Source organism: Lissotriton helveticus, chromosome 5_1, assembly GCF_964261635.1.
Source record: "Lissotriton helveticus chromosome 5_1, aLisHel1.1, whole genome shotgun sequence".
Taxonomy (NCBI): Eukaryota; Metazoa; Chordata; class Amphibia; order Caudata; family Salamandridae; genus Lissotriton; species Lissotriton helveticus.
This window is the reverse complement of record NC_136065.1, coordinates 439,991,080-440,018,960: the sequence shown is the minus strand read 5'-3', so window position 1 is coordinate 440,018,960 and position 27,881 is coordinate 439,991,080. Positions and strand designations below refer to the sequence as shown.

General features: G+C 47.2%; 1 protein-coding gene across 1 annotated transcript in view; it reads left to right on the top strand.

Annotated features, from left to right (window-relative positions):
* The window catches only part of CCDC6 (coiled-coil domain containing 6), a 342,291-nt gene that overhangs the window by 157,060 nt on the left and 157,350 nt on the right, over positions 1-27,881 (top strand). Inside the window, exon 6 of the mRNA XM_078642647.1 lies at positions 8,979-9,135. Within this exon, the coding sequence (XP_078498773.1) occupies positions 8,979-9,135 (157 nt within the window). The remainder of the gene's footprint in view (positions 1-8,978; positions 9,136-27,881) is intronic.

Genomic DNA, 27,881 nt, shown 5'->3' with positions numbered 1-27,881 from the left:
CGGAGCATTTTACCCTCAACTGGCACCGGGCCTGCAGGCACTGAACCCGTCCCTTGCCCTCCCAGGTGTGTTGTGAGAGCAGGGTTGGGGCTGCAGGGCCTCGTGTCCCTCCGAGAGAAGTGAAGCAGCCTGTCAAGGTAATGACATGACCCAGCCTGCTGTGAGAATGAGTGACAGTATATCTCCTTGTTGCACTCGCTATGCTGTAAGATTTGTTTTTTAGGCTAGCGTGCGGTTATGAAGGATCCAATCAATGAGACAATCTCAGCAGCTGCAGTGCCTGCCTTCCCTCTGTCACTGAGAACTGCAGTCCCTCAGTCCGTCTTCAGTCATTGTCCTTCCATTTCTGGTGCTTTGCAGGAGTTTTAAGAATTTCTTAGTTTTTTGTTGCTCAAATGGGTGTAATTTGCGATATTTGTATTTTTCCCTCGTCTTCATTGCTTGGTTTTGCTTGTGAGAAAGTGTCAATCATAGTCCTTGAAATGTCACTCATAATTACACTGAAATTATGAAAATGTCACACATAGCAATCTGAAACCTTGGCAGCTATGCAGACTGTGTATTTATTATTCCTGGCCTCCCGTGAGGACTCAAACCCCCTTCAGTGCATTGGACCCTCCAGACCATCAAACATAGAATGTCAACAGCTCCGTGCGTCAGCCCTGGGACCCGGAGATAAACAAATTCACATTCCAGACCCTGGCTCACCTGAGAGGGTTCTGGAAGGGGGAGGGGCTTCTTGTTCCCCAGATAGCAGCGGTAGGCCAGCTCAGCGGAGGAAGATGTGCCCCTCTGCACGCGCTGACTCCGAGAGCAGTCTCGAGCGCAGCTGCGGGTGCTTCCTACCGTGTCCTAATGCCCCAATTATCAGCTTATTGTTTTACAGTAGCTGAGAAAAACCTTTTAATATTGCCAAAGGACACGGTGCAGCAGAGAGTCCGCAACAGAGGTTTATACATTTCATTCGAAAACAGTGCTGGGCTGACAGGATAAGCGCCAGGGTGGACAAACTCTTGGTTTATTAAGGATTTCGCTCCTCCTAACCTCTCGCTGCTCTCCAGAGGCGACGGGACCTCGGGACGTCCCCTCGGATTAGCAAACTCCCACTGCGCGCCAAAACTTTGAAAGTAGCAAAAATAACCAGGTTTCGTGTTCCTTGTTAGCTGGCTGACAGGCAGCTGAGGGTGCTAATTCTGAAGAGGCTAACAACCGCGCTAGGGTCCTATCTGGCACGTGCCCTACAGGGCAGTTATATGTGGCACTGCTGAGAGCCGAGCCACAGAGATGCTTATCTGCGGATGACACTGATGAGGAGTACCTCGGAGGAAATGAAGAACTGACTCTCCCACCCACTCACTGACTCTCCCACCCACTCACTGACTCTCCCACCCACTCACTGACTCTCCCACCCACTCACTGACTCTCCCACCGGCTCACTGACTCTCCCACCCGCTCACTGACTCTCCCACCCACGCACTGACTCTCCCACCCACGCACTGACTCTCCCACCCACGCACTGACTCTCCCACCCACGCACTGACTCTCCCACCCACGCACTGACTCTCCCACCCACGCACTGACTCTCCCACCCACGCACTGACTCTCCCACCCACGCACTGACTCTCCCACCCACGCACTGACTCTCCCACCCACGCACTGACTCTCCCACCCACGCACTGACTCTCCCACCCACGCACTGACTCTCCCACCCACGCACTGACTCTCCCACCCACGCACTGACTCTCCCACCCACGCACTGACTCTCCCACCCACGCACTGACTCTCCCACCCACGCACTGACTCTCCCACCCACGCACTGACTCTCCCACCCACGCACTGACTCTCCCACCCACGCACTGACTCTCCCACCCACGCACTGACTCTCCCACCCACGCACTGACTCTCCCACCCACGCACTGACTCTCCCACCCACCCACGCACTCTCCCACCCACCCACGCACTCTCCCACCCACCCACGCACTCTCCCACCCACTCACTGACTCTCCCACCCACTCACTGACTCTCCCACCCACTCACTGACTCTCCCACCCACTCACTGACTCTCCCACCCACTCACTGACTCTCCCACCCACTCACTGACTCTCCCACCCACTCACTGACTCTCCCACCCACTCACTGACTCTCCCACCCACTCACTGACTCTCCCACCCACTCACTGACTCTCCCACCCACTCACTGACTCTCCCACCCACTCACTGACTCTCCCACCCACTCACTGACTCTCCCACCCACTCACTGACTCTCCCACCCACTCACTGACTCTCCCACCCACTCACTGACTCTCCCACCCACTCACTGACTCTCCCACCCACTCACTGACTCTCCCACCCACTCACTGACTCTCCCACCCACTCACTGACTCTCCCACCCACTCACTGACTCTCCCACCCACTCACTGACTCTCCCACCCACTCACTGACTCTCCCACCCACTCACTGACTCTCCCACCCACTCACTGACTCTCCCACCCACTCACTGACTCTCCCACCCACCCACTCACTCCACCCACTCACTGACTCTCCCACCCACCCACTCACTCCACCCACTCACTGACCCACCCACTCACTCACTCTCCCACTCACTGACTCTCCCACTGTCACGCTCTCCCACTCACTGACTCTCCCACTCACTGACTCTCCCACTGTCACGCTCTCCCACTCTCAACAATACATATATTGCATTACAAATGCAATAGGTGTCACATTTGCGAAAGTATAAGCTATTGGCATTGTAAATAACAATGCTATTAATTTATCCATTTTCAAAACCAACACATAAAAAAATATTGTCATTTACAATGCCAATAGCTCAAACTTTCCTAATGCGAGACCTATTGCATTGCAAATGCTTGTTTTCTAAATGTTAGAGACAACTAATGGAGTAGAGTTGTTTATTTTCAGCTTAAAGAATTTCACTCATATTCCAAACACAAGAAAAAAAAATTCTAGACGTAAATAGATTACAAAAATGCTATAATGCATACAGTACACTAAAGATGAGAGTATATTCGCATTTCAAAAGCATTTTCTTCTTGGAGAGGTCTTGCTTGACATGAACTTGGTGTTAATGAAGGGCACCTTACTTAAAATTGATACCTGATGCAAGACCACCATCTAGACTACCGAAGGAGAAATTTTACATTTCAGCCTGGAGCTATAGGCAGCTAGTGCTTGTTACTCAAAACAAAGTTGCCTTTTAACATGGTGAGTGACAAGGAAACATCACTTAATTGACCTAGTTGATCTCTACTAGAGGGACATCCATGATATTGTGGGTTTCGATGTAATTGAATTTCAAGTGTGAGTGAAACGTAAGAAAATTAAACCTTCAGAGCTAGAACTATTTAGTGTTGGCATTAAAGGCATTCCAGCACCCTTGAAATAAAGATGGTATTTTTCGGAATATAACTTTAGGTACATGGTGGGCCTATCTGTCCAACCTGTAGTGCAGAAAGATGATTTGTTGGCAACTTTTTACATGTTTAACTGGTTAAAACACAGTTCTACATCCCAGGATGAGTAACCAATTCGTTTGTCATGAAGGGTTTAGAATAGCTGGGATTTTAGGTGGGCAACCTATTTTGTAATTTGGAGGAATGCTTGCTTTAGTCTTTTGTATCAAAATCCAAAGCACTCCTTGTGTATATTTGCTAAAGGTGTACATTTACAGTTACTTTTTAGCCTGTCTAATGTTGGAGGTAATAGCTCTAACTGCATCGATTAGTGGTTTGAGGGAACCTGCATTCCTGTCCTTGTAAAGAAGAATTAATGTTTGATTTAATAAAAGGTACAGTGAAGGCACCACAAGTTTGTATTTGTTGCGTTTGATTTCTCCCCAAGGGTCTGAATGTAGATTATCTGACATTGTTATATTCTTGGAAGTCAAAATAGACTTTTCCTATTAAGGGCACCTCTGCTTGCTTTCAAAAGAAAGTTCTGAAGGCTACTTCTAACTGCAGCTTCCTCACACATTCCACTGGTGCCAGACCGGATCTAAGTTTTTTCACCGATACTGCAGTGCGCTGCTATTTGCCACCATGGGGCTCCACTCTGGCTTCATACTGCCCCGAAAATGAGTGTGGATTTGCAAGTGTGCACCACTTCTGCAAGCCTAATGTCCGTTTCCTTTATTCCCTGCTTTCCATAGTGGATCTGGATCTCCACTTACATTAGTCTGCCTTTTGACACTTTTCAAATGAGAACCAGTGTGCTAGGGAACTATGTACCCTCCAAAAGCGTCAGGATTCGAGCCATGCTGTGATTCAGAAAACCGATGTTAGTCACATACACAAACAAGGTGCTTCTGGTATCTGGGCTTGGGAAACTTCTCGAAGTTGTATGACAAATGCACCTTAAAGCGATCTGAGACCAGGATGCGAAGCTGTACATTACTGAACATCCGAAATCATCAGAACCCTTTCCTGGGCCCCGGGGCCAATTTTGCAAGAGGTCCAACTCTCCGATAAAGTCCTCCCTAAGTCACAATCGAAAATACAAAAAAGCGATGCGAGACAAGACTCCATCCCACCATTGAATGTTCCAGGAGAAGGTGTGAGGGTGTCACAATGTTAGTCTCTCCTTTTGGGGGTTCCGAACACTGTCCCATTCATTATCTGAACTAACTAGATATGTCTGAGTTACATGGCCCATCATCAAGGCCACAGCAGATTTTGGCCTTCAAAAAGACCAGGCTGCAGATTTTCCAGTGCATATGCCTGTGCTGGCAGCCACTTGTCGGCCTGGGCAAATTACTAGATACTGATCTGTCTGGCCCTGAACCGACTTCCGCCCGATCTTGACCAATTCCACGCTACGAAATTACTAAAGCACAACCAGTTGTGCAGCCTGATTCTGCAGCAATTCCTCTACCAGGGCAGCCAAGGCCAGAGAAGCTCCATTATCTTTTTGGCTTGGATTACAAAGAAAATACGCCACCAGTGGGTGGTGATAGTGGGGTAGAGGATTAGGATACTCTCCTCATTATGACTTTTTCTATATGATTTGCTGGAGGCCAGTGGGATTGATACCTTCACTAATACTGGGTTGGACTTGCCACTCTGGCTACCTACTGAAGTGTCATTTATGGCCGTGGTCTGACGGGCAGCTGAGGTCCTGGATTTAATTGACCCCTGTCAAGACCAAGGCTTTTGTTACGGAAATTCTACACCCACGGCCTTCTAAGTGTGAGCCCTTGCTCCCCTTTAACAAATCCCTCATAGATACTTTAGTGGGCATTTCATCAAAATCATGATCTTGACAGTCAGTGAATAGGCAGCTTGGTGTCGCAGGCTGGCACCGGGCAACCTTTCTTTTGACACTAAACCTCCTACTCCAGAGAGCCTAGTTGCACACCAGTAATGTTAGCCCTAATCTTTCCCTAATACTCCTCCACAGTAGGAAGTTCAAGAGAATCAAGGCTTTTGGGAAGCAAATGTTCATTTCGACCTGCGTGGCTCTGAGATTGGTCAATACAGTCTGTTTCCTGGGCTGTTATAATCCTGTTCTTAACAGCATTCCCAGAATACTTTGTGCCCTATCTGACTCAGACATTCAGTGATGGGCAGGATGCAGTCAAGTACATGATTCTTACTGACCTAGACACTAAGGACTATTTAGGGAAGGCTGTTAGCACCAGTGTTGTGTTCTGCTCTGGAGACATGAAGGCTTATATTATGGATATGCCCTCTGATACCGCATGCTTTTTTGGGGAAGAAGAGGATTCTGCCCTTAAGCGTTTTTCTTTGTTTTCTTTTAGAACAGTAGTATTGCATGTTCTTTTGAACCTTTTTCTCCTGCCAAACAGTTCAAGCATCAGTTTGGAACATTTAAGGGCTTTTCCAGTGAGTGGTGTACAGACCTCACCAGTCGCCCCACCTACTATAGCGGTTTCAGTCCTTTCAAGGCTGGGTATGGGGTTCTGGCAGACATTGCACAGGCCTTCAGGGGCATCAGTCTCCCTCATCTATGGCAACTGCCTCTAAACCTCTTAAGTTTGCCTTTCAATGGGCTCACCTATCTTGTGGGGTTCAGAATTGCATTTTCCCTCCCAGAATGGTGATCAATCCTGTTTGACAGATGGGTAGTAGGGTATTACAGACTGTACATCATGGTCATATCCTACCCTTTCTGTGACACCCCCCCCCCCCCCCCCCCCAAAATCTGATCGACTTTTAGATGAGCGCCTCTCCATTCTACTGCAGGAGGTGCACGTTTTACCAAGGGCACTATTGAGAAGGTTCTGGAATTAGGTGGTGAGTTATCTTATCTTCTTGTGCCGAAACAAGATGTTAGCCTCTGGCCTACAGCTGTGCTTTGTCCGCCTTCTTGCGGAAGGACAAATTCAGAATGCTCATGTTGGTCCAGATCTTGTCCTCACTTGACATATGAGACGGAGTTGGGTCCTTGGAGCTGCAGGAGGCTTATTTTCAGAAACCCATCTTGTGGTCCTACAGGCCTTACCTGTGGTTCAAGGTCAGCCAAAGTATTTCCAGTTCACGGTGCTCCCCTTTGGCCTCACCAGTGCTTCTAGAGTGTGCACGAAAGTGATGATGGTAGTTGTATCACACCTTCAGAAGTTGGGGATACCAGTCTTTCCCTACCTCAAGAGACTGCTGAAAGGCTGGCTTTGTTGTATGGGTTTACAATCAACAAGTCTAAGCCGCACCTGACTTCTTCGCAGAGATTACCATTCATTGAGGCTGTCCTAGACACAATGTAATTGAAGGCCCTTGTTTCATAGCAGCTAGTTTGGAAAATTCTTGCAAGGATCCCAGGTTTCAGCCTCAGTCCTGTTTCAGCCTAGGTCCTTAGACATTCCTAGCTGAAGAATGTATAATCTATGGGTTACTCACAAACAGTTAAAGTAGCAGTATGACTGTGTTGTAATGGGGTAGGACATTCTACTAATTTCAAGAATATATGTAAAGTAGTTATACAAACATGCCTTATCAGTGGCTAAAAGCATAGATGTAAAGCTGTTGACTTAAAATTCTGTGTGTCGGAATAGGTATTTAACAGGTACACCTCGTTAATGTAAATAATTGATGTGTGGTCATAAGTAGTGTATGGCTGGGGTGCAAGTTAGTTTATTATAATCTAAGTGATTAAGTGCTTTTTAGGAGTTAGTTGTTGACTCTTGTCCACCCCTAACTAGAACATTACTTTAAACTTTTTTTAAGCTAAGATTTTATTACCATACTTATCTATAACATCACTTTAACCATTGTATTTTTTTCAGTGAATTTCTAGTTTTTTTTAACGTTAGATGATAATTTTACCATACCAGAATAAAAATTCCATTTAACCTTTGTTTTACTGCATTTCTTTTTCTTTTTTGAATTTGTTCAGTCAGCACCTCCACTGCTCACATTATTAGGTGATTTGCAACAGGGGGTTGACACAGCCTTACCACCTACTGGTGGCCAACTCATTGCAGCCTGCCGTCCGTGATCAGCTTGCTGCGTCTCCTACTTGCGATCTGTTTACCATCTGCGTGCCCTTGCTCCCACCTCCTGCCTTCCACGGTGAGCTTGCTGCGCCCTCCTGCCTGCCCTCTGTTCTTGGTCTCCATGCTTCTGCCTCTCCAGTCTGCCATACGTGGTCCGCATTCTTCCCCTGGTCCACTTAACTCGGTTCTCCATGTGCGTGACCCTCACCGGCCCTTTTGGTCCTTTAAGACGCCCACGTCTGTGCTGGCTTGCCCTCCTGGACAGTTTGCTTCCTCTGTCCGTGTTTTCCAATTGCATGCCCCGGCCTTCCCCTCCATGGGCCATTATACTGAACCTGCCCATCTTGGCCTGCTCGCCCTGGTTAGATTGCTGCCACTGACATCTACTGCCTGCCCTCCGTTTGCCATCTGCGCGGCTGTGCCCCAGCCCTCTGTGGACAGCTTTCTGCCCCTGTCAGCCTGCCCTCCTTGGTCAGCTTACTGCCCCTGCTTGAGCTTCTCGCCCCTGCCTTTGTTCTCTGTGTGCATGCCTATGCCCTCCATATTCCATTGTGCTGCCCTTCCCCTTTCATGCTTTTCCTCTATGGTTTGCTTGCTGCCCTTGTCACCCTCTATTCTTTCCTCCATCGTCCGTGCCTGTGCCCTCCCCCCTCCAACATATGCTGTGATCTTTTGTGCTTCCTATGCTTTTCCTCTATCGCTAAGCTTACTCCCCTACCCCCTCTTGCTTTGCATGTGCTGCTGGTGCTCCTCCAGCTTACGTTCCATGGTTTGCTTGCTGTTGGTTGTCTGTGTACATTCCACCTCCTTCTGCCCTCCATGGTCCAATGTGCTGCCACTGTCCGTCCTGCCTCCTGTGCATGGTCATCTTACTGTCCTGCCCTCTTCCCCCTGCCCTATGTTTAAATCCACCACCTATCCTCTCCCGTTGACGCTCCATGGCGCTTTGTGGATGCCTTTGCCCCTCCCGGTTGCCCACCATTGTGTCTTGTTCAGCCTTTGCCCCTCCCAAATGCCCTGCAGGTTCAGCTTGCTGCCCCTGTCCCATCTTGCAATGCGCCCTCATCCCCTCCCTCCTTCCCTACATGGTCCATTGTCCTGCTCATGCCCCTTCATGCCCTCCTTTATTCGGTGTGCTGCCTACTTCACTTGCTCTGTGTGGCCAGCTTGCTACCCCTGCCCACTCACAGCCCTCCGTTGTGTGAGCGTGTGACCCCTCCCCCCCCCCCCCCCCCCCCCCCCCAAGTGTGAGGATTTGTCAAGCGGCGCCTAAGTTATTAGCTAGCAAAATCAGTTTCCTATCAAATTTGGTACTCACTAACTACCCACTGGCAACCTCCACACTGTATAATGTAATAAAACCATCCCCTGTAACCGCTTATTTAAAGTACCTTAAAGAGCTGTCTGCTCCTTGCCTGTGTTAAGATTCAAGAGTTGATGCTTTGTGTTGTAGAGACCACAGCACTTAGTTTTCGTACTTGAACTTCTCCTTTTACCACTTTTATTTACAGACACTGAGAAAATGGCTCAATATTTAGAGGAAGAACGTCACATGAGGGAAGAAAACTTAAGACTCCAAAGAAAATTACAGAGGGAAATGGAGCGAAGAGAAGCTCTCTGCAGGCAATTGTCTGAAAGTGAATCAAGCTTAGAAATGGATGATGAAAGGTACGATATTACACTTTCTCTATTCTGAGTTGTTAATGATTGTACCTCTCAGGGATAAATGAAAGTCTGAAGAAATGACTTTTTAAAATAACTATAGTACGTTAACATAAGATTTAAAAATCCTAGGATTTCAAATGATTTTCTGAGGTTTCTAATTTGCCTGCCTTTATTTCTATCTTGTTGATTACTACAGTGAAGTGTCAAGTACCTTAAACGTGACATATTGGATCATCACAGCTAGGTGCAGCTCATTTATGAGCAGAATAGCCACTTCACTTAATTTGTTGTTAAATGGGGAACTTTAATATTCAAACCTTTTAATTTGCAATACTTCTAATGTCATGGATTAGAAAGACCTAATCGTAAATCCTGTCTGAAGGTCTAGAAATTTAAAATATTGCTAACATAATTCTGGAACTTCATATTTCATTTTAAGGTACGTTGTGGCCGAGTTAAATTTGTAAATGTGATCAGTAACCACACAATATTTTCTTGGAGTAGGGGTTTAGACATTACATTGAAATAATTATTCCTGTGATAAAATGTACAGGTCTCTTTTCCCTACACTACTAACCCTACTGAACTGCAGTACATTTAGTGCTCCCCTGATGCTACCCTTAAATGATTATCCTTACAAGTCTTCGCTAGTACCCCTTCGTGCATCCCCCTTCCATTTCAAGATTTGAAGTGTAAGAACATTTTAAAAGTTGCCAGATTGTTATAGTTTGTAGATTATTTTGGAGACCATGTTAATTAGGCTTTAATCAGATTGTACAGTATCCAAATTCTTTTTGTGGTTACCACCTAATTAGTTACCTTTTGCATAATTGGCATTTTCTAATTCACAAATTGTAAACTTTAAGAATTACAGAGATCATAACTGTAGTTCCTGGATCAGCTCATGCCACAGGAGAGAAATCATTTGCAACTTCAAGCTGCTCTTAAGGGGCCCACCCACCACTTAGTTGTGTATTTCCCTCCATGCTGCCTTTGCTACTCCAGGTTCTTGGCTTGTTCTAGTGTTTGTAGTCTCATTTTATTGCCATAACAAGTAGCAGGCCAATTACCAGCATACAAAGGAGAAATAGAAATCTTTATTCATGAATGTGTTGCGATAATTACTTACTACTTTCATGTGGTTGAAATAGAATGCAATATTCTCGCTCTGAGAGCAGCACATGCTGAAGTTCTTGATTTTTCTTTTTTACCACTAGAAACTCTGTTGTAATGGTTTCTTTTTTTGTGTCTCTAAAGATTTCCTCCTATTTTAAGCTTGATAATATTGGGAGCTTGGACAGCATTTGTAAATTAAGCAGCCCCTCCAGCAGATACAAGACCAAATAAAAGATGAGTTGAAATCTAATGCTACAGCTTGTACACAACTCTACTCTTTTTATACATTTCACTGTCTACTTGTCAATTAACTCCTGATTTGCTTGCACCTGGGATAAAATGTATACAGAGAGTGTGTCCCAGTTGTAGTCAAGATCAAGATCAAAAGTTCTTTATTCGGTTAAAAAGCAATAACCATAAAAGCAACAGAAAGTCACAATTCATTTACAATTTTGAATAGTACAGCAATTTACAAGGAAGATGTTAATATAGTACATAGTATTTACACTGTTACAATTTGTTTAAACAAATTGATTTCCGATATTTAAAAACCTGTTTAAAATACTCAGATAACGAGGCAACAGTAAAAACATTGTCCATTTTTTGCAATTCTAAAAACGCTGGGCGACATCTGTACAAATTCATCTCCTTTAGGATAGGGACGATCAGTTTTCTACGGGGCAATGTAATAAATTTACAGAAAAATAAAACATGTATGTTAGATTGTACAGATTTTTCATCACAGGGGCATACAGGCAATTCATTGGACCACGAGTTCATTTCAGGGAAAGTAAATAATCTAAAAACAATATTAGATCTGAAACGGGTTAAAAGGAATCTGTCATAATTGGGCATATGTAGGCTTAAGTATGGCTGTAGTGTGTCTCTGGTTAAGATTAATTGATGTGAAGTAACAGTTTTTCTTAGTTTCTTCAAGCAGTCTTTTTTTCTCTAAGGCAGTCCATACAGTTTTTTCAGAGCTTTTCTGGGGATGTGTACCATAGTAGACGGATCGTCCTAGTATTGCGAACAGTCAATTTCCTTCAGGAATGTTCTAATATAGTTTAACCATTTGACTCCGTTTACTCTACCAAGTTTTAGAACATCCTGTAGTATGGCACGATTTAGTACACATTCATTCACAGTCCAGACTCTGTGCCATAGAAGAATGGGTTGTACTCTAATTATATCTGAAATATACGGCAACCCCAGCTCAGCATGGCAAATAAAAGTCACTGTGCTTTCTGGTAATGACAAAATGTGCCGTAGAAATTTATTTTCAACTGTTTGAAGTCCTTTAATGTTAGAATAACCCCAGAGCCCAGCTCCATACATTGCCACAGATACACACGTTGCATTATAAATAGTTAAAATTTCCCTGCTCGGTTTCATTCCCAATTTTCTTGTAAAGCTCTTCAGTGCCATAATTGTCTTAGAAAACAAGAGCGTTCTTGCCTTCACCGCACTTGTCCAAGAGCCAGTCTCGTGGAACAAGAATCCAAGATAGGGAAAGGTGGATGTTCTTTCTAAAGGGACGTTATTTATATACATCAATTTCATTTGTTTCTTAATGCGTGTGCCACGGTTCATAGAAAAGGTCTTACTACAATTTATTTTTAAATCAAGGCTGAGCATGAACCGATTAAAGGATGTTATCTAGTAGTAGTCTTTCCCAGGACACTTGGCTTTATGATTTCTACAACTCTCTTGTACAAGTTTGAAATGTGCCCTTCTAGTACCCTTTACCAGTTTAGTTACCTTAACAAGCCCATATCTGTAATTAAAGCTAGACCATGGTGATAATTGTCTGTTTTCTATTAATCTGCTGAAATCTTGGCTGTTCTAAAGTATGCAAGATACACAAAGGATCAAGTCTTGCAAATATACATTGTCCATCCTTTTGAGTTGTTGAAATAAAACGATTTAATTAGTCCTCATAATAGCAAGGTCACTTAAACTTTAATGTGATGATGTAGTATAATTGCTACTTTGACATTCTGTCTCAAACAATGTTAAAGTCTGCTAGAGTACTAAAACATTCTGCAAGTTGAGTTTGTTTCACACTAGATTCATGAAGCTGGCCGTTAACTTCTCAATGAGAGTGGATACACAGTAATCTTGTGACTTTACAGATGACTACAAAACACATTTGTCTTCGGATGTCTAGTCTTTTTCCTCTAACCTCATGAAATATCCAGGTCGAAAGGCCTGAACAGAAGTTGTTTGCCCAACACAAAATCGATCAAAATAATAAGAACAAATTAGTCCAGCCACATGAAGAGCAATGCTTTGACTACGCCCTGTCCACTTTACCCATTTGGAGTGTCCACGGCCCAGCACTTTTTGTTGGCGTTTCTTTCTGCTTGCCTTTTATACTCCTCTAAACGCATCGTCACGTGGAACTCATTCAAAAGGAGGGACTGTGTTTCTGAGTTGGAGGAATCCACCATCTACTTAACATCATAATTTCATTGCATTTTAATTTAACAGAAAACAATATGAAAACTGTAAAGGACATTCTTTCTGTAGCACATGTATTAAATCAGTAAAAATACGATATAGGGGAGTATAGTGCAGACGATGCAGTGCTCAAATGGTGATTGTATTAATAACATATAATACATAAGATGCTATGCAATTCCCAATGGTTTTATTAATTCGTCCAAACAGTAAAAAGTAAAGGAACATAAAGCAGATTCACAATCCCTTCTTGATAGTTGCAAATGCTGACCAGTTGACAGGGTTTGTCAACTCTTTGACTTCAAATTATTTAAAGGGTCTCCTCGGGGCCTTAGGGCATTTGTGCACTCTTATAAATCGGTTTTGTTTTGTCTCAGGACATAACCAACAGACTATCACACCTGCACACATGGAAAACAAAGAGCAGAAAAAGCCTAAGTTCCAGGGCAATGCCAAAATATGTTCTAAAACGCAGTCCACCGCAACTCTCTAGTTACCACCTTAATGTGGGTATAGTTTATATCATCTGTATGTTTCCAATTAATCTAAGACCAAATCAAACCATTAATTACAAAACATATAGTCTACTGTCAGATGTGCTTTACCTCCACCTATATTGGAAGTGCCAAGGGTGTCCAATGCTATACCTCATAAGTTCCACCATTTACAGAAACGTCCAAGCTCTAAAACGAGTTGGCATGCGAAATTCACCTTTTATAACCACATGTTAATGTGTTACAAATCCAGCTCCATTTGAAGCAAAAAAATGCCCATTAGCGCCTCACACAGTGAAATGATAGGCCATCCGTTGCCTACACTGTTACAAATCACCATCATCCTTTACGGAGTGTCGCCAGTGACATGTTGAATCAATGTACATTGAAATTTTGCTTACGGCTCCAAGAGTCTATAAAGTAAACATTGCTTTTGTTCATACTCTCTCCTTTAAGTTGAAGCCTTACCCAACGATCGGCTCGTAATTTTGCAAAAGTCAATACTGATGAAGCGCATTGAAACCCAATCATTCAACAGGTAAGTATCCAAAACACAACTCTTTGCGTAACTCCACTTCTTTGGCGGGAGAATATCCCGCTCCTCAATTCAGTCACTCAATTTCTGCAGACTAGGAGGGATGATATGGCACATGCTGCCAAGTTATCTACCCTCCTCTCACGCGGAACACTACTGCTAACCTAGGGTGTGCCATATTGGAACGATAAATTACTTCGGTTCAAAGGAGTGATCTGATATCACTCCATGCTGAGTAAGGTCTATCCTCACAAGGTGGCCTATGTAAACTGTGGCCAATTAGCCTGAAGTAATGTCACTTATATCCTCAAAAGGCTGCATGTTGTGTTGCAAAACCTTCCTATTGATACAAGTGTATGTACTACATTAAACCTCTCATCACCATAGCCAAATTGAAAGTCACACAGTAGCTTCTGTACGTATGATAGTCACAATTCTTGTGGAAGAGAATGATGTCCTCTCTAAATCCAAAGTACTATTCATGAAGCAAAAACTACATAGAGCACTGGGCTACCAATTAATGCCCATTTCTAATAACTAGTATTCTCCAGTATTGGGGTATCTTTCATAGATTCACATGCCTGAATCATTCCCTGTCGTCGTAGTGGGAGTCCCACGGTACCTAAAAAAAGCAATAATTATGCACATAATAATCATAACATAGGTAACATAGAACCAAGAAGTAAAGTAGCCAGAAATACACGGACAAAAATTTCCACATTTATGACTTGTCCAAGTCATATACAGTCCAAACTGCAGCCAATAAGGCGACAGCACACTCCAGGATGTTCTCCTCAGAGGCTCAGGCTCTCAGATTTTCTACTGCACGTCGTGTGAATGGAGTCTCCCTGAGCTCTACTCAGTACTCTTCTATTTCTTCAGGAATTTTCTTAATTTCATGATATCTTCATATAAGAAATCTTTCGGCCTTGTGGGACGCTCCGGCTGTTTTCTGAGGACCTCCACAAGAAGTGCATTTTTGCAGCGTGAATCTTTCTGGATTCACTATGCTGTGCATTATTCCGCGGTCTTGTGGTTGGGTCCGGAATCGTAGTCTTTTTTTTAAAAAAAATTTTTTTTGTAGCCCAGGTGGGCGTCGGCGTCACACCTCCTCGGGTGCATTTCCGGTGACGTCTGCATGCTTCCTGCGGAAGCTCCCACTCTTGGGCGCCATCTTCAGATTCTTTTTTTCCGCGGTCGGGTCTGGATTGTTCCCGTTTGGGCTCCAGACATTTTTGGAGAAAGACGAAGGAAAATACAGAAATTGGAACGAAAATTCATCTGAAGACTCCAGGAGACTTCATCGATCAAGAGCCAGCAAAGGAGAAGGAGAATTCATCGAGATCTTCGACTGTCGACGAACACGCGACCAGGGAGGCCCTGAGCGCTCGATAATGGACAACACGCCGTTCAAGTTCTGCCGTAACTGCCACCACAAGTACGCGCAGAAGTACCAGCACCCGGTTTGCAACCTTTGCCTACCGGTAGATCACGGAAGCGAGGACTGCAACGCCTGCTCCGCCTTCGCCCTGAAGACCCTGCGTGTGAGAGCGAGCCAGAGGGTAGCGCACGCAACCCTCCAGGGGAAGGCCCCGACTCCATCCCTCTACGATCTGGGGATGTCCTCCGAGGAAGATGACAACCCTGCCGCCGAAGATGACAGCTACACGGTCGTAGAGACCGATTACACCAAGACTTCTGATAAGGTAGGAGACTCTACGGCCCCTAAGAACCCGAGAGACTGAGTCTCGAAAAAACGAGGGCGAGGCCCCGAAAGCGCCGCCGCCAAAACACCTGGCGCCGGCGGCTACACACAGGCCCAGAGGATCCTCTGAGAAGGAGTCCCCGGCGCCGAGAGCTGTTGAACAGCAAAAGTCGTCGAAAATCGTCCCCGAAAAGGATCGATCGACGCCGAGGGAGAAGGACCCTAAAGCACCAACGCCGACCAGAGACCCGAAATCCGGTTCGGCGTCGAAGCCTCCGGCACCGAAAAGCGCGGCGCCGAGCTAACCGCCGAAAAGAGCGGCCGAACCATCCGATGCGGAACACGCAGCCGAGATGGAGAAAAAGAGAAGGCGCCTCGAGACCGAAATGGAAAACATCTTGCAGCGTAAGAAAGAATTCGACGCAAAGATGAAAACCTTCACGATTCCCCACAAGACCAAGCCACCAGTGGTGGAGGTGGTCGAGGAGGAAGACGACGTCGCCGAGGAACAAGACCCGAACGTCGAGGTGGTCGACGACCAGGAAGATGACGAGAGTCCCTACTATAGTTACAACTATGGGGAGGAAGAGGGCAGCAGGACGGACGCCGAATCGGCCCCCTCTGACTTACAGGAGGTGGATTACCTAGATGTCGACACCGAAAGCCCAGAGGAGGCGGTCGACACATATCCCTCGAGGCCCTCGCCGCTGGACGACATCGGGGCCTACAATTCGGTGATAAAGTCTGCCGCAGCAGCATTCAGACTCAAGCTAGACGAAGAGAAGCAAAAAGCAGACTTCCTTCTAGAGACATTGCTCCCCACGCAAACAAGGAGCCAGTACCTACCAATGCTCGACAGCGTCTTGGCTCAGGGGAGGGAAGCATTCAAGGAACCCGCAACATGCAAGGCAGTCACTCCCAGAACAGAGAAGAAATACAAGCATTCCTCAAAGGACCCACCCTACATTCAGGGCACGGTGTCTGCAGACTCAATTATCACGGCCACAGCAAGAAAGAGGGCTAACGTGCCCACTACTTCTGGACCACCACCGGATAAGGAGAGCAAGAGGATGGATCTGGTGGGCAGAAGGATCGAACGGAATGCCGCGACCCACTGGCGCATGGCTAATTCCAACGCCCTGATAAACAGGCACATGTACCAGATCATGGAGGAGCTGGGGCAGTTGGTGAAGGACCTGCCCCAGGATGCCAGGCAGAAGGCCGAAAAACTGGTTGAAGAAGGGAAGAACGCGGCAAATTCTTGCCTCAAGACGGCCCTGGACGGAGCAGACTCCTCCAGCAGGCTCATGATGATGGGTGTCACTGAAAGAAGACACGCCTGGGTCAGGATTTCAGGTTTCAAACCAGAGGTGCAACACAGCATCCTGAACACACCGTTCAATGGCGATACGCTTATTGGAACAACAGTTGATGAGAAGCTCAGTTAACTAAAAAAGGATAACGAAACAGCAAGGTCCATGGGGGCATTGCAGTTCAGAGGCAACAAAAGGGGCACCCCGTCACGGAGGCCGGGCGGGAGAGGTGGAAACCAGCCAGGTTCATCACACCAGGCTTTCCAACAAACGCACCAGGCAGACTCGCAGGGTCAGCAGAAGCAGTCCTGGCAGTACCAACCAAGAGGCCAGTCCATTTCCTCTCGAGGGAGAGGAAATGGCCGTGGACAGAATAAAGGAGGGGGACAGCAGCCCGCCTCTAAGTGACTTCAAAAAACTCTGTGTGCCCGCCCACAGAAAAGATCCCAGGGGGCAGCACGTACAGAGGGGTCAAGACAAACTAGACACCTACGACCACAGAACACCAGTGGGAGGAAGATTAAGATTTTACCTCCAAGAATGGAGAGCAATCACATCAGACAAATGGATCCTCAACATCATCCAATTCAGATACGACATAGAGTTGGAGGGGAGACCAACAAGCAGAAAACCAAAAAGAAACCCACTAGCAAGCAAACAGCTAGAGCGTCTTCAGGAAGAAGCAAAGGAACTCCTGCAGAAGCAGGCCATAGAACGGGTACCCTTCAAGGAAAGAAACAAAGGAATATACTCAACGTACTTCCTGGTACCAAAAGTAGACGAGACAATGAGACCCATTCTGGACCTAAGGTTCCTGAACAAATTCATAAGAACCAAAAAATTCAAAATGACCTCCCTGCAAGAGGTGCTCCCGCAATTGCAGATCGGGGACGTCATGGTCACGATAGACCTCAAGGACGCCTACCTGCACATCCCAATGAACAGAAAGCACAAGCATATGCTCAGGTTCACCATCGGAGAAAGCCACTACCAGTTCACAACTCTAGCCTTCGGGCTGAAATCAGCACCAAGGGTCTTCACAAAGTGCCTCGCAGCAGTCGCAGCGCACCTACGAAGGCAAGGAATACACGTATACCCTTACCTGGACGACTGGCTGGTGAAAGCAAACTCATACCAGAAATGCAAGCAGCACGCACATACAGTGACGAGCACGCTCATAAGCCTGGGGTTCTCCATCCATTGGAAGAAATCATAAATGGAGCCAGAACAAGTGAAGATCTTCCTGGGAGCACAGATCAACACCTTACAGGGCAAGGTGTTCCCCAGCGAGAAGAGGGCGCTGGTGAAGGAAACTCTCCTCTACCGGAAGGGACAAGCTCGGACAGTGAGGACTGCGAGCAAGATCATGGGGATGATGGCATCATGCATCCACCTGGTACCAAATGTACGACTCCACATGAGACCCATTCAAGAATGGCTACAGGAGCAATGGTCACAAGCTACAGGCAGTTGGGAGGATCTAGTGGTTATAACGCACGCAGTGCAGAAGGAGATGACATGGTGGACCAACAGTGACCATCACCACAGACGCATCCCTGAAGGGATGGGGCGCTCACATGGAGGAGCTCAAGGTGAGGGGACTGTGGACGCCAGCAGATGCGACAAAGCACATCAATTACCTAGAATTGAAGATAATCTTCCTTGCACTGAAAGCTTTCCAAACAAGACGGTACAAGCACAAGGTGTTGCTACAAACAGACAACACCACCTTCTACATCAACAAGCAGGGTGGGACACAGTCAGCCACGCTTTCAACGCTGGTGCAGGAGATATGGAAATGGGCCATCCCTCTCAAGATAGACCTGCTAGCCATACACCTACCAGGGAAGGACAACATACATACAGGCAGACTGGCTCAGCAGACAGACATCGGCATCCCACGAGTGGGAGCTCAATGCTCAGGAGACAATGTGGCTGTTCGACAGATGGGGAACGCCATCAGTGGACCTGTTTGCCACACGCCGGAATGCAAAATGCCAAAACTTCGCATCCAGACAGCCCGAGGAGGGGTCCCTGGGGAATGCCCTATGGATAGATTGGTCCAGGACATTTGCTTACGCTTTTCCCCCCCCCGATACCACTGATGCACAGAATGCTGAGCAAGTGCAGAGCGAGCAACATGACCCTGATACTGGTCGCGCCACAGTGGGCCAGGCAGACATGGTACTCGCAGATCATGGAGATGACACAGTGTGCACCCCACAGATTCTGAAAGAGGAAAGACCTGCTCTCCATGCAGAACGGAGAGGTGCTACACCCAGAGCCAGAGAGCCTGAGCCTAGTAGCGTGGCTCCTGAGGACATAAAGTTCGCACATTTGAGACTGCCAGAAAGCACCCTGAGGGTCCTTTGAGAGGCACGAAGGCCCAGCACTCGGAAGTGCTATGTTGCGAAATTGAAAAGATTCACATTGTGGTGCAGAAAAGAAGGACTTAACAATAAAATGAAGGACTCCACAGTGCTAAAGTACCTGACGCACTTGCTGGAGAAGAACCTTATCTCATCCTCCTTGAGAGTTCACTTGGCAGCGATAGTCGCCTACACAAGGGGAGAAACGTGCAGGAGCTTCTTCACATCACAGGTGGTGAAGAGATTCCTAGAAGGAGCGAAAAGGATCGCACCACCCAAGCGGGTGCCGCCACCTGCATGGAACTTGAACATAGTCCTAACGGAACTCATGAAGGAGCCCTTTGAACCACTGCACAATGCCTCCCTAAAGATGTTAACTATAAAAACAGATTTCCTGGTTGCAATAACGTCCTTACGCAGAGTAAGCGAGCTTCAAGCGCTGACGCTACTAGAACCCTACATACAAATACACAATGATAGGGTTGTGATGAGGACTGACCCACACTTCATGCCGAAGGTGGTGTCCAAATTCCACATGAACCAGTCTATACAGATACCGAGTTTTTTCCAAAAACCAACCACTAGCGCAGAGCGAGCTCTGCACACCCTGGACGCCAGAAGGGCAGTCATGCACTACATTGAGAGGACGAAGGGACACAGGAAAACAAAACCGTTCTTTGTGTCATTCGCCAACAGTTTCATGGGCAAGGCAGTAACCAAAAAGACTATTGCACGATGGATCGCACAAACAATTCGACTCAGCCACAAACGTTCAGGACAAGAGCTAGCAGAGGGGACACGTGCCCACTCCACTAGGAAAAAGGGTGCTACAATAGCCTTCCTGGCTAACACACCCATACAAGACATATGCCTGGCGGCAACATGGGCTTCGGTGCACACGTTCACGAAGCACTACTGTGTGGATATACAGATGAACAAGGAAGCACAAGTCTGACAAAAGGTGCTCCAGCACATATTCAATAACCAACGCTCATCTTCCACCCAGCCGCCACAGAAATGAGAAACCGCTACACAATCTATGCACAGCATAGTGAATCCAGAAAGATTCACGCTGCAAAACGAATAGTTTTCTTACCTGTCGGTGTAGTTTTGCAGCTTGAAGATCTTTCTGGATTCACTAGCGAACCCACCCACCTCCGCCAGAAAGATGAGGCTGGAGAGAGAAGAGGTGGTTAAAAAAAAAAGAGGACTTAAAAGTACAAGCGGTAAAATATCACCTAAATAGAACATTGCCATTACTTCGGAAACGAAAGAAACACGGAAAAAAAGAACCTGAAGATGGCGCCCAAGAGTGGGAGCTTCCGCAGGAAGCATGCCGACGTCACCGGAAATGCACCCGAGGAGGTGTGACTCCAAAAACCAAAGAAAAGACTACGATTCCGGACCCAACCACAAGACCGCGGAATAATGCACAGCATAGTGAATCCAGAAAGATCTTCAAGCTGCAAAACTACACCGACAGGTAAGAAAACTATTCGTTATTGCCTGTATCCTGATCACCAGGTGAGCGACTGCAAGATCTGTAGGATCTTCCATTAGAAAACTCAGAGGGACGTCTACTTATGTGACTACAGAAGATTAAGGATCAAGACATCCCTTTATCTGTTGTGGCGAGTGTTGCCTCGAGCTCATTTATGTCCTCTAGGAAGAGGATTGCTGAGGAGGATTTGTCTTCTCCTGGGGCTAAGGTGTCGAGAAAAAGCAAACCTCTAAAGGTGCTGAATTGCCTCCCACCTCAAAAAAGGCTCCTCCACCTTCTAAAAGTAAACCTCTGCCTACTACACCCCCGAGAAAAACGGCGAAGTCTCTGGCTTCAAAACGACTTTCTGAGAAGGATTTACCTCAGAAAAAAGTCCTGTCATCAACTACTTTTTCGCCGCCGAAACTCACCATCGATGTCGACTGCAACCTTCTCGTTGCAGAGACCACAGATGATCATATAGTCGGCATCATCGCCGCCAACGCTGGTTTCTATCTCCGTGAGACCGATCTCGTCGACTAAGGAAATTAGATCTTCCGTCGATGTCCCTTCGAAGATTAGAAAGTCTCGTCGACTGCTGCCTCGTCGTCGTCGACTGCCTCGTTGCTGTAGACTCTCGTCGTCCGCCTCGTCGTCCGCCTCCGTCGATGGTTCATTCGTCAGCGCTACAGTTATCATCTTGCACTGAATTGCAGGTTTGGTCAGCGTCTACGGCCACGGCACCCTCTGCACAGTCTACGATATCTGGGCACCACCATTGACAGCAGCATCTTCCTTGCTGCACAGACGTGTTCTTCATTGGAGGCCCTCTCTCTACTGCATATTTCCCCTACTAAGGTACCTCTAGAGTAAGCTGAACAATTACTATGGAGTAGTGTGGCTCACTGGTTAGAGGCGGCAGGCCTGAGAGCAGAAGTCAGCCCGGGACCAGGGTTCAATTCCCGATGCGGCAGGGTCATCGACCTTGGTCAGCGGACTCGATAATTCTCGCTTCGGTGCTTACTATAATCAGGGGTTCCACTCGGCAACTCTGGGCATTAGCTTGCCTAATCTCCACAACGTCCCCACCAATTCCGGGGATGCCTGGCTCCACCTTGGGGACTCCCAGCAAGGGACCATCCCACAGGGAAAGCCAGGACGGGTTCCCCAGAGTTATACAGCGCCGGGACGCCCCGTTCCTGGGGCAGCTGTGCGCTTTACAAGTATACTACATTTACATTTACATTTACTGGATTATGGGGAGTATGATGACTCCGAAGAGGATGCCAGATTTCGCACTGCCAGGAGCCCTTCAGAATTATTCATTAAATACCACGAGGAGGATCAGGATAACAATCCTTCCCCAGAGACTGTGACCAGCTCCAGATGCGATCCCGATGGCACAAATGCCTTTGGCTCTATTAAACAATCTACAATTGGTATTAGATGATTATTATCGCTGTTTCCCTCCATCTGAATCTGCTTCACCCATGCCACCGACACCTGTGCCTCAAACTTCCTTTTCTGCATTGTCACCCAGACCACCTTCTCCAGTGCCTTCGCATTATTCCCATGATGCTCATACCTCGGACACCGATAGGGAGGAAGGAGAATTGGATGACAGATCGCTTCTTACGGAGTGGGACTTCAACTCCAGCTCCCAACGATTCTCCTCCAGTTGACATCGGAGGTTTTCGTTGTCTTATGGAAAGGGCAACACAAAGGTTCCTCCTGCCTATGGAAACAAAAAAGGATGAGTGTTTCCTATATGATTTTAACAATCAGCCGAGGAAGCAGGTATGCACTATCCCAATCATTGACTTCATTTGGCAAGAGGGATTGAAGGTCATGAAAGCTCCTGCTTCTGTTCCTGCTGTCCTGCCTCGACAAAAAATTTAAGGCACCAGATAACTAGCCTGCATGCCTCATAGGTCAACCAAAAGCGGACTCTGTTATTGCTCAAGCTACGCAACGTCGAGCTAGAAACCCCTCCTCTCCCGTCATAGCTCCTCCGGATCAGGATGGCAGACGATTGTACGCTATTGGGAGAAAGGTTTCCACCTTGGCAGAGACAACAGTCCGTGCTGCTAATTCACTGGCCATTTTAGGCCGTTACGATAGACAGATGTGGTCGGACATCTCTGCCTACATCAACATATTGCCGGAACCATCTAAATCGAAGCTTTAAAAGTCCAGCAAGAAGGAGAGCGTATATCTGCAGAAATCATAGATTTGGCTGTGGATGTTGCATCTACAGGATTTAGACAACTAGCAGGTGCCGCAGTACTATGGCAGCAAGGCTGGCTAAATTCGACATCTTTTCGCCAGGAGGCTCAGGCAAATTGATATGCCGTTTGATGGTGAATCACTGTTTGGCCAACATGTGGATGAGGCCTTTCAGGCCATTAAGAAAGATACCGAGACAGCAAGATCTCTCGGTAATCTCCAGTTTCAGAAGCAGCCCTTTCATGGCACTAATTGCCCTGGATCCTTTTCTAGTTGAGGAGGATATAACCAACGAAGTCCTACCAGTCCTTTCAAAGTAACCAACGATGCCAGTCCCAACGCCAACAGTCTTACGGACAACGAAATACCATCTATTCACAGAGTAAGAGAAAGCCCTCCCATTGCGGACAAGACACATCTAAAAAACAGTGACAACTGCCACCTGTTCTACCACCTACCCCTTTTAAAAGTTGGAAGGAGAATGTCCCAATTTTACTCGAACTGGTCCGCTATAACAGCAGACAAGTGGGTCCTGGACATTGTGGCCAGAGGCCATGTTCTAGAGTTCATAAAGATTCCTCCAATCTCTCCTCCCGCAGGCCCACCTCCAGCTCACCTCAAGGAGCTTTTGCCCCAAATAACTTTTATGCTACAAAAGGGAGCAATCGAAATGGTCCCGCAATCGCAAAGAGGAACTGGTTTTTATTCAGGATTTTACCTGATAAAGAATAAATCGTGAGAATGGCGCCCTTCCGGATGATAGCGCTTCAAGAAATCCTTCAACTCCTTTCTGCGGGGGATCGCATGGGCACCCTCTACCTCCAGGACGCGTATTTCCATGTACCGATTCTACCCAGACACAGAAAATTCTTGTGGTTTAGAGTGGCTGGCAGGGACTTCCAGTTCAAAGTCCTTCCTTTCGGACTACGTTCCGCATCCCATGTGTTTACCAATGTTTTAGCACCGGTTGCCGCACACCTTCGTCTGGAGGGGATCCAAATCTTTCGGTATCTAGACGACTGCCTTATCAAGGCGAATTCATTCACAGTCGCCCACATTGAGAGAGGTTTGTCCCTCTTCCAAACTCTGGGCCTCTCCATCAATCGCGACAAGTCCCATCGCAAAGAAAAACGTTCTTTGGCACCACGTTAGACGCTCAACTGACACAAGTATTTATCTCAAACGAAAGGCAACAAAAAATTTGCAGACTTGCCCACCTGTTGTGATCAAAAAAGGTGCGTTTCTTCCTGCATTCCTTTAGTCCCCAACTGCCGTCTCAGAATGAGACCCCTACAAGAAGTGCTTAACAGGGTCCTTCGACGATCTCATTCGCATTACTCCCCGGATGTGAGAAGCCTTACTTTGGTGGACTCTCAAAAGGAACGTGGAATAAGGGTGCGCATTCCTAGTGGATGCCTCTAGTTTCACCATCACCACAGATGCATCCCTCGAGGGGTGGGGAGCACACCTTCAAGTGCTAACTGTCAGCTGCAAGTGGAATGTCCAGCAGCGGATGTGGCATACCAACATTCAGAGTTGCTCGCCATTTTCCTGGCCCTAAAATCTTTTTGCACCATCATCCTGGGTGCCTCAGTATTAATCCGGACGGACAACACAACAAGTGCATACACAAGTATGCACTACTTGAACAAACAAGGAGGAACAAGGCCTGCCCTGCTCTCTCAAGCCCAACAAATTTGGGACTGGGCGATACGACACAGGATCCGCTTGTCAGTGATACATGTTCCTGGAGTTTCCAATGTCCTGACAGATTCCCTCAGCAGATCAACAGTATCCAATCACGAGTGGAAGCTACATCAACCAACATTGGATCGAATTTTTCAGGAGTGGGGTCGACCCGATCTAGTCCTGTCTGCGTCCAGTCAGAACCGCAAATGCCCATTCTTCGCAAGTTGGCTTCCCCACATGGGTGTCACGCGGCAATGCGTTTTCGATGAATTGGTCGCAGATCTAGGCTTACGCCTTTCCTCTGATACCGTTGGTTCCCAGGGTTCTCCGGAAAATGAAGAGAGAACCGTGTCACCTAATTCTCATTGCTTCCAGGTGGCCTCGCCAGTTTTGGTTCACCGAACTCCTCCTTCGCTCAGAATGCGATCCCATTCAGTTTCCACAAATACCGAACCTTCTGTCTATCCAGAACGGACAAATCTGCCATCCGGACCCTGCATCTCTGAGGTTAGCGGCCTGGCGCCTGAGCACCTTGAATTCGCTCATTTGAACATTCCTGCGGACTATAAGGAAGTCTTAGCCAATGCTCGAGCGCCTTCCACTATTGACGTACAGGCTTAAATGGAAAAGATTTTGCATGTGGTGTCAAACTGCCAATATTCATCCAATCCTTGCAAAACCGAAGCAGATTCTACCATTCTTTTTGCAATTGGCAAGATCAGGCCATTCCCATTGTACTCTGAAGGTATTTTTAGCGGCTATTTCAAGATATTGACAAGACGGTTCCAACTCTCTTTACTCAGATAGGATCATTCAACAGTTCTTCAAAGGATTGTTTCGGATGTTTCCTCCTATTCGTCGTCCACCTCCATCATGGCATCTTAATGTGGTGCTTGCACAATTTATGCGACACCCTTTTGATCCTATTCATATAGTGGATTTGAAGTTTGTCAGAAAGTGTCTCTGCTGTTAGCTTTACCATCAGCTAGGAGGGTCCATGACATTCAAGCCTTACCTATTAATCCGCATTTCCTTCAATTCACTTCAAACTCGGTAGTGCTACGCACTAACCCCAGTTCTATGCCTAAAGTACCTTCGGACTTCCATCTAAACAAACCAATAATTTTAAAGACTTTCTTTCCTAATCCTCAATCACCTGCGGAAAGGACTTTGCATACCCTTTGACATCAAGAGATGTCTCAAGTTATATTTACAACGGACTTCTTCAACCCGTAAATCTGACCAGCTATGTGTGGCCTATTGAAGGATTCGCCAGGGACACCCAATATCCAATTTCTGCTGCAATTTGATTCTGTCCTCAGCAAGCAGGAAGAGCATTACAAACAACTCCAAGAGCACATTCTACTAGAGCAATCTCCTCCTCTACTGCTCTTTTTGCTGGTGTGCCTCTTCATCAAATCTGCAGAGCTGCAACATGGTCCAGCAGGCACACTTTCGCCAAGCACTACTGTTTGGAAGCTGCCAGTAATGCAGATACATCTGTGGGACAAGCGGTTCTACGTAATCTTTTTAAAAAAGGTGAGCCTCTCTTCTCCCCTTCTCCTCTTTACTGTTTCTCAGATATATATCAGCTATGTTTATTATTTATATAAACATTACCCTATACTTGCGTGTATATATATATTTTTATGTACCGTGGGACTCCCACTCTGACGACTGGGAATCATTCAGGCATGTGAAAAACTATGAAAGGCACCAATACTGGAGAACCACAGATTACAGGTAAGTAACTATTCTTATCCTATTTAAGACCCTCATTACAGCATGAGTAAAAATAAACTGCTTCAAGGAGAACATAACGTTTTACTAATGATTGTATGGCGCTGACGTGCATGAATCATGGACAATTGCACTTGCAAGGTTCCCTAGAGTCCCTTGTGCGCAATAAGATGGAGAGATGTGAAAATCATGTAACATAACATATACGAGGATTACTGCATTGTTTGCAGGCCAGGTCACCCCCCTGCTGCCAGGCAGCTCCACTTGCAGCCCAGTCGTTGCCGAACGCGAGTTCGAGCCCGCTGAGCTCCTCCACCTCAGTTACCGCTCACTGGTTTGTCCTTCACTGTGCTGTGATTGTTTTTTCCATTCCTTTCTGTACTGCTTTGTGCCTTAATTTCCCGTTTATTTCTTGTATCTTGAAAGCCATCCTCAGCTGTTTCCCGTCCAGCGCGTCTTCCCCCCCCCCCACTCTCCCTCTTGTCTTCTGTATCCCTCCTTCCCGCCGCTGCCTCCTGCGGCCACGCCCCCTCGCCACCCCGCTCCCGCCTCCCAGCTGCTCCTTCCTCCCCGCCTAAAATGGCAGCCGCTGCGGGACAGCAGGGGTGACCCCTGACCCTGCTCACAGGCCAGGCCACCCCCTGCTGCCAGACAGCTCCACCTGCAGCCCAGCCGCTGCCGAGCCGAACGCGTGTTCCAGCCCGCTGTGCTCCTCCGCCTCAGGAACCACTCACTGGTTTGTCCTTCACTGTGCTGTGATTGTTTTTCTCCATTCCTTTCTGTACTGCTTTGTGCCTTAATTTCCCATTTATTTCTTTTATCTTGTGTGCCATCCTCCGCTGTTTCCAGCCCAGCGCGTCCCCCCACCCCATCTCTTATCTTCTGTATCCCTCCTTCCCGCCGCTGCCCCCTGTGGCCACGCCCCCTCGCCACCCTGCTCCCGCCTCCCAGCTGCTCCACCCTCCCTCCCCGCCTTAAATAGCGGCCGCAGCGTGCCAAAGGCAAGCCCGTCTGGGCCCGTCCGCGCCTGGACCGCGCTCAGCGTTAGGAACTCTGGCCCCCACGTACTCCACAACGCCAGACTCCGATACATGTACATGTACATGTACATGTACAGGAATTTATATAGCGCAAATCACCAAGCGGTCTCTAAGCGCTTGCTTAGGGAACCCGTCCTGGTATTCCCCTGTGAGATAACCCCAGCAGGGTATCCGCAAGGTGAAAGCCAGGCATCCCACCGCGAGGGGCCGTTGTGGAGATTAAGCAAGCTATTGCCCAGAGTCGCAGAGTGTGAACCCGTGAATCGAGTAGGCACCGGAGCGAGAATTGTCCAGTCCATGGACATTTTAGGACTCAAGACCCCGCCGAGCCGGGAATTGAACCCTGGTCCCGGGCTGACCTCTGCTTCCAGGTCTGCCTCCTCTAACCAGTGAGCCACACTTCTCCACAACGCTTCTCCACAACGATACGACGCCAACACCCTCGACGCTCTCTACACCGGCCGAGACCACCGCTGCTTCCAGGCTGCCCCGAAATGCACCCATAGACCCTTCGCCTGCCACACCTGCAACTTCACCTGTGACAAAACCATCAAATCTTCAAGGACTGGTCCCAACCACCTC